An 8,388-nucleotide genomic window follows, 5' to 3' on the forward strand; every position below is an offset into this window, starting at 1 on the left:
ATTTAAAAAAAAAAAAAAAGAACTAGAATTAATGTAGTGTGTCTTTGACACCAACATCGAAGGCGTGTCCCATGTGCAATTAGCCGTGACCCGCAATTTTGAAAGCCCTGCCTTATTACAATAGAATATGAATAAGGACATACTTCCATTTCATTACTAGATTGCAATTCTTTGGCATTAGAAATTAAAAATTGAAAAAAAAACTTACAATTCTTTGAATGAAAATAATAATTAATAAGATCCTTTAAAAGGGGCACCAACACATGTGTGAACAACTCACATAATATGGGCATATATGTTATTATTATTTTAAGTTTTCATGATCTATTTATTCTATTGGGTTGAAAAAATAAATAACCGACACAATTTGCTTGCATCTATCTTCTTCACAACTGTTGGATCAACCTTTTCCACACTTGGGTTCAAAGAAATGTCATAATGTGTCACACTTAAAGTAGGTAGATTAGACATTTTCAAATGGATGGGCAATTGAGAATAAAAACAAAAGAGGTGCTTCAAATCTAACTAACTAATAGTCTAATACAAAAGCATTATTGCATGAAAATACTAAATCTAACCACCACAACTACAATGAAATCCAACAAATCCTTCATATTTTTGTGTTTATGCGAGATGATAGCTTAATTTGAGCTGTTGTGTGTCTTCCTAATTGGTTCCAAGAAAGTGCTTTCATGGTAACACAAGAAGAAAGAAATATTATAAGAATGTTAATATTCTATAAGTAGTACGTAGTTTTCGGAAGTAACTAACAATATTGTAGGATGAAAAGTATTTGAACACTAACAAAGAGGGTTCAAATGATTGAATCATGTAGTGTATTTTGTTAAACATTTAGGACATTTAGTTTGTCAAAGCTATGGTCACTTGTCCTTAATAATAATAGAATAGATGATCTTTTATATAAATGTAGCATGATATTATCTCTTGGAAGTTGAAACTTGAAACCAGCCTTGCTATAATTATATTTAAAGACTTGGAAGGCTAAGTCCTCCAACAATGTCTCACACATTTGCTATATTATATGTTAAACTTCCAAGGCAGGGAAAGAATAGTAGTAAAGAATGAAGAAGAATAGGCGGCTACATATTGCAAGTTGCAACTTTATTTGGGCCACTGCCAACACAAGTTGCAAAACCTGGCCAAAGCCAGCAGCAAACAGTGGGTAGGCAAAGGCAGTACTTGTAACATGGAGGGGATCGACTCGAGCCACTGCGAGGCAGGTTTATAACATCATAACGCAAGTGGGCACGTTTCGCACATAAACAATCTTATCTATCAGTCTGTTGGGCACCGCATTTTCGGCCTTGGAACCAACCATATAATATATAAACACTCTTTTTATCCATTTTTGGATGTGGTCAAAAAAATTGGGTGAAGTGCGATAAAAATTTACGTGAGACCGTTTATATTGTGTAATAATGTTGAGTGTAGGTCAAAACAATTCAATTAAAAGATAATGTGTTTATGAAATAAAATTATTATTCAATTGAACTGTTTGGTCACTCAACACTATTATATTCTAGGAACAGGGGTACACCAAGTTTTATGCTAATTTTATAAATTTCAACTAATGTTAATTATATTATATTTATTTATTTCTGGGTTTATTTTAAACATAATTTATTTACACTAAATAAGAAATTAAGATGAATTAGAGATATTGTTATGGATAAATTAGAGATAACAAAAAGGAAGGTGCTGGTAATATGTTGCGAATACCAAAGCTGACTCTCACGTGCTCCTAACAATATGGTTGAAAATTGAAGGGCAGGTAGGCCACTTGACTTGGAGCTAGAGTTGGGAGTCTCCAAACTTACAACCATAAGAACTGGTCACCGTTGGGGTACCTTAAGCTCACTCCATTTTTTTTAATTTTAATTTTGGTAATGTCAGAAAAATTCACTTTTTAGATAACATATTAAAGATTATTTTTGTAAAAAAATTAAATTAATCGAAAATTGTTTAGTTATATAACTATTGTCAATTAAATAGAAAAAATTACTCTTTAATTAAAAATTATCTATTTTTTTATTTAATTAATAATAGTTATATAATCAAACAATTTTTAATTAATTTAATTTTTTATAAAAATAATATTTAATATATTATCTAAAAAGTGAATCATTTCAATTATGAGTCGATATTATCGAAATCAAAATTTAGAGGAGTTAGGTGACGTTGAGGTAACAAGGTGACCCAAGTATTGTTCCAACCTTAACGCGAGTTCATTGAGGAGAGAGCATGCATCACTTTAAAGTTGATTCATTTCATCTGAACACAATATTGTCAAATGTGGGTGTGGGGCCAGAGCCAGAGATTCAATATTGTGTAATAGTCAAGTCAAGCAGAGCATTAAACATATATGTTGTGTCATCGCATATTAAAAGCATATACGGGGTGGGGATAAAGATTAAAGGATACGTGAAACATGATGCCTGAATCCTGATTGCTATTTTTTGTGCCACTTCCCACCATTCGCTTTCTTTCCTTTCCTTTCCTCATACCAACTTGGATTCTTCAACCTTGAATCCTACTACTTCCGATTCACCCTTCTAACTCGTCACTGAAAACAAGACATAACTTCACCCAATCAAAAATCACAGTGTGATATCATAATTATAATATATTTTTTTTCAGATTATATTTTAAAGATTATCTTTATATATTTAGTTGAAAATTTATTTCGTAATCTAATTGATATGAGATGAATATACGATTTTGATAACAATTAGACTTATTGTCTATTTAGTTGATATCATATATGACTAAATAATTTTTTATGTAACTGATTTGTTTATTGAAATAATCTTTAAATGATGATCTAGAAAATGAATATTTTTTATCATATAATTATAGTGCATAACGGACAAGAAAAGAAAGAAGGTAGAAGGATCGAGAAGGTAGAAAAGAAAAAAAAACTAGTATTTCTTGTGTTAAGTATACCATTTTAAGTACTTCATGTATACGTACCATTTTTTTAATAGAGGTGAAATCTACTTATATAAGTGAGCTCCACTTTTATTAAAGAGGTGCACATGTGATATACCTAATATTTTTGTACTTTTAATATTATGTTATAGTTAAAACGTTTATTAGTTCTTTCTCATTTTATCTTTCTCTTTAGCTTTCTACGTTTATAATTAGCTATTCTCCAAAAATAATGATAGATACACCACATGTTTTTAACACATTGATAGCTTTATTAGAGACACCATATTAATACAGTACACAAAGAATTTAATCCCTGGCCTTCTGAAAATAGTAAAATAGCAGGTGCACTTTACGCAATTAAGCCATTGATATGGACATGTTACCATTTTTATATATAGCGAAGATTATCTATATTTAGCATGTGTAGAGTACTATAGTCCTCCAATTTCACATGCATTATTTGACATGTTGAATGGGATTGAATGCTTGCAACTAGGATCAATGCGTTATGCATGTAAATTGCAAAGAAATAGGGAGAGGAAATATCTGAGTCTGAGTCTGACTCGCTCGCCGCCAAAATGTCAATTTTCGTTGGAAAGCCCACGTGAGCTGAGATATGAGATATGCACAGCCCTTGAAGCCGGCGCTACGACCGCGGAGACCCTCAATGGTCAATTCCTCAAAAGCCAAAGGACGGACCAAAATTTATTATTATGATTAAATATCGAAATTTATATTATATGTAAATATTAGCCACCGCACAATTGCGCACATTGCACAGCACAAAGCGTATGAATACGATGCATATGGTGCACTGGAAGTGCGGTCAGGGGGCGAGTGAGAGTCAATGTTCATATCATGTAAAGCCATTTTTTATTTGGACTGGGCCCAGGGTTCGGTACAGGCTCAATCTGATACTGATTTTTTTTTGGTGATGCGGATTGAGACCTTAGAGAGCTTGAAAGGCTCTTTTAAAGTGGTGGCCTGAACTCAGTAGTGACTTATAGCCAGCCGTGATTGATTTGACCACCCCCCAAACCAAAGATGAGCACTTTGTTTGTGTGTGCTTTGAACCAATTAAATCCAGTATGTGTTTGCTTCTGCCTGCATTATTGCTGGTGGGGTTTTAAGTTACAAACTTACAACTGAACCAATTGCACCAAATCAAATGTAATAGCTGGCGGTCATGACTGCCAGTTTATTTTTTCAAGTTTTTATTAGATTTTTTCGAGAGAGATGTGTTAAAGCTTCATAGTTTCATACCTATTAGAGAGATGTGTTAAAACTTCACGGGTCTAACTTCAAACCGGCTTGTAAGGAGAGAATTACTCAAGATTTATACACTGTACAATTCAATTGTATCCTAAAGATCCTGTGTGATAGTTAACACCCCCTCTCAACGCCAACCTAACAAATGGGTTTCCGGGCCCAATGCCCACTACCACAGGACAACACAACCCAACAATACATATCATGGGCTCTATTTCAGATCGCACAAGTTAGTAAGTTAAGATGATCAAATAGTTTAAGATGGTCACATAGTGTGGTTTCATCATCGAAACCGTTCACGATCAAGAATCCGGGATGGAGAAGGAGACATTAACATTGGTGAAGGTGACAGTACTGGTGTCTCCTTCTCTTTGCTAGGGTTTGCTGCCTGGGTTGTGTTTTGTGGGCTTTTCTATTTGGGTTTCTGGTGTAATGTTTATCTTTCATCTATGTAATACTCTTGTTCACTGGCCAAAAAGACGAAATAGCTATAACTGGGTTACAAGCCCAATAGAAATTGTTAACAACTACGCATAGAACCTAATTTCAACTGGGCCTTAGCTACATCCACGGTCAGAACTAGAATGATTTTATGGATAACCAAGCACAGATGGATCGACGGAATGACACTAGTTAGATTTTATATTTTAACTCCAAACAGATAAAAGAAAATTATAATATGTTCATGAATCCGCAAGAAGATAAGAAGAAGAGAGAAAGAGGGAGTGGGGAGGGAGGAGGAGCCACCAATTACTGGTGGTGTGGGGTTGGGACGGGGAAGAGTCACATTACAAACCATATTAGGCGAAGATGCAAAAATCTGAAAACTCGAAAATGCATAACTAAACAAGTTAACGAACATGAGAAGATCCTGGCCCAAAAAAAAAAAAACCCGAACATGAGAATTATTAGTAGTAGCTACATTAATTAGGATCAAAGGTACATAATGCTAATCATGTTCATGTACTTGTACATTAATTCGAATTCCTTTACTTTGAATTAATTCGAATTCCTTTACTTTGGACTGTTCTACTTGTACAGGTGTAGTGCAAATCATGTTCATGTCCCATAACTTATTAACTTGTTTAGTTTACAGAGTTAGCATAATTATAAGAGAAGATCTTCAGGGTCAACTTTGAAAAGTATAATGGTGATGACAATGATATTCCTTAATGAAGCATTGATTCAATTCAGATGCTAATTATAAACAAAAACAGACACTTTATTCTTAAAGGCTTAAACCTTTGTGTTTTGATTAATATACTCACTCAAAGTGCAATGCCACACATGAGAGTGGGCTTTTACTGCATTTTATGTTGTGCAAGAAATAGGGGTGTGATTTGGATTGGAAAATCCGAATCCGACCGATTCCTATCCGAAAATTTCCATTTTTATTCCGAATCCGAAAATGCCGAATCCGAAAATGCCGAAATCCGAAAATTCCGAAAAAAATTGGATTGGAATTGGAATGTTTATGTAAATTCCGATTTCGATCCAAAAAATTCCGAAATGTTCCGAAGGCATTCCGATCCGATATTTCCGAAATTATGCCAATTTATTCCATATTATATATTTTATCATTTATTTAGTATGATACATATAACATATATTTTTAAAAAGATGACTAATACTATATATTAATATAAACATATGTATATTATAAATATATGTGTATCATAATAACATAAATGGTAAGTTGGTAACACAAACACCCACATTTTTCTGTACATGTAATTACTATTTTTTTTTATTAGGGAGGGGAATTGAAGATATGAGGCAATTCTACAGTTGTTCTGACTGGAATATCCCACCAATTGTAATTACTAATTACTAAATATTTAAGCTTATTATATTCAAAATTTCAAACATGATATATATATATATTATTTGAGTAACATGTATTTATATACACATATATATATGAGTAACATGTATTTATATACACATATATATGTGTGTGTGTGTGAGTAACATGTATCTACTAGTGACATTTATTCTAACAATGTTGGATGAGCTCTAAAGATTAATCCCCCACCTCTAAGATATGTGCTATTAAGCCTATTATACATTCATAGTGACATTTATTTCTCTTATATATTATGTATGTTATAATATATAATATATACCATTAAACATACACAATATATATATCATACATAATTTATTTCTCTTATAACATACATAATGTAGCAATGAAAACCTTGCTAGATTGCATCTTTTTTTTTCCCTTCTTTTCTAGAATTTTTTTTATGGTAATGGAATGGGATGGTATGGTTCTAAATGTTATTTAAATTAATATTTTAAATTTTCTTTTTAAATTGGACATATATTTTAATTACATTTTAATATAAATATTGAAATGCATCATAATCTATTGTCTTTTAATTTTTTTTGTTTGTTAATTTCATCATTATTCTAAAAAAAAATCCAAACATGTTCTAAAAAATATTATGAAAATGTGAAAATTCCGATTTTTTATTCAAAAATTTCAAATGTTTATCCTAAAGTTCCGAAAATGTTATATTCCGAAAAATTCCGAAAATTCCGAAAATTCCGAAAATTCCGAATCGGAATGAGATGTTGAAATTCCGATTTTTTGGAATGGAAATTGGAACATAAATTCCATTCCAAAATTTTTTGGATTGGAATTGGAACACCCTATTTCCGATCCGATCCGGCCGAAACACACCCCTAGCAAGAAATAATGATTATTATGGCAGACCACAATTGGACCATTTATTTTTCAACTACGGGACGGTGCCACGGTGGTTATAATTTAATGGAGTTGGTGGAAAGTAGTTGAGGTAGTTAGAGAACAGTTAAAATCTCATCGATCAGCTAATGTATAATATAAAGCACTCACTAAGCTAGTAAGCTGTCTATAATCATAATCCAACGAAAGAAAAAGTAGCAGCAAAAACAATTACATAAAACCAGATTATAAATTGTTTAGCATGTCATAATCAACCTCATCAAGCTCTAGCTAGTACCCAAAACTTAATTAGTACGTAACACTCAGCCCAACCGAGCCATTAGGCATCATTAACATAATAATAATAATAATAAATAAAAAATCCCCAAATAAACCTACATTTTGATGAGCTTGAAATGAATGGTCTATCATCTTCTGCAGCGAGCGATCCTAGAGCAGCCTCTGGTGTAAGGGTGAACTGGGCCTCTGGCTTTGAAGCAGTTGTGGGTGTAATAGGACCTACCGGAGCGAGGAGGGCATGGGATTCTGTTGGCCGAGAGTGCACCGTAAGAAATGTAGTACTTCACTCTCCGCCAGAACAGAGATCTGCGCGCGTACCCATTTTGAATGTCGTCCTCGTCGTCGGCATTGATGTCGTTCTCTTCCTCCAGCTCGTCGTATATTGTGGTGGGCCATGATTCCAAAGCGTCGGCCGTCACTAGCTTCAAGCTGGTTTCGTCGAGCTGAGCCCAAGATGGGCCCAAAGTCAGAAACACCAGGAACAAACACAATGCAAGCTTGGCTGAAATTGGAGAAGCCATGAGAGGGAGAGAGAGGGCAAATGGGTAAGTGGGTGTTTTGAGTCTTTGTACCGATAAACTATGAATTGCAATCTGAGTTAGATTTCAGAGTCACAGAGAGTGAGAGTGAGAGACAAAGGGGGCCAAAGGGTCACATGCGACTGGAAGAGAGAGAGAGCTGATTGGGTTACAGCTGTGCTTCATCAATGTATCAATTAATTAAAGCGTGTCTGGTTTTTCGGTTTGCTCGGTGGGGGAGGTATTCTCTGCGGTGGGGTGCACGGTTCGTGAGTTTGGAGTAGCTGTGGGATTTGAGGAATCAGGGATTTGCGTGGGGTCCATGTTGAGGGGTTTGGTTTCATTGGTGGAGGTGTATGTGTGAGATTGAGGCGCGCGGCATTGTAGTGTTGGCTGAGTCGCGGGGTCGTATAAGACAGGTTAAGGATACGACATTATATTTGGTCCGGGTAATTTAGTATACGCGGCTGGTTGGGATATGTCGTCTAGTGTCTACCATCTTTTTTATTTCCTTAAATATGTTGTGTTATAATGTTATTGTTTTTTCACCGCGTAAACTCTTAAAATAAAGTTGCTCCTATTCTAGTAAACAAACGTTTTGATGGATACATTGCTCATTTCTAAAATCTTTTTGCTGATAAAAAAAATTCAAACAAT

The 8,388-nt window shown here is 34.1% G+C and overlaps 1 protein-coding gene across 1 annotated transcript; it reads right to left on the reverse strand.

Annotated features, from left to right (window-relative positions):
* Positions 1-7,084: 7,084 nt before the first annotated feature.
* On the reverse strand, positions 7,085-7,875 carry RALFL34 (ralf-like 34). Its single transcript, XM_086244904.1, has one exon. The coding sequence runs from the start codon at positions 7,732-7,734 to the stop codon at positions 7,342-7,344; it is 393 nt and encodes a 130-aa protein (XP_086101030.1). The 5' UTR covers positions 7,735-7,875; the 3' UTR covers positions 7,085-7,341.
* Between the last annotated feature and the right edge of the window lie 513 nt (positions 7,876-8,388).

This window comes from Dryas octopetala, chromosome 5, assembly GCF_963921425.1.
Source record: "Dryas octopetala chromosome 5, drDryOcto1.1, whole genome shotgun sequence".
Lineage (NCBI taxonomy): Eukaryota > Viridiplantae > Streptophyta > Magnoliopsida > Rosales > Rosaceae > Dryas > Dryas octopetala.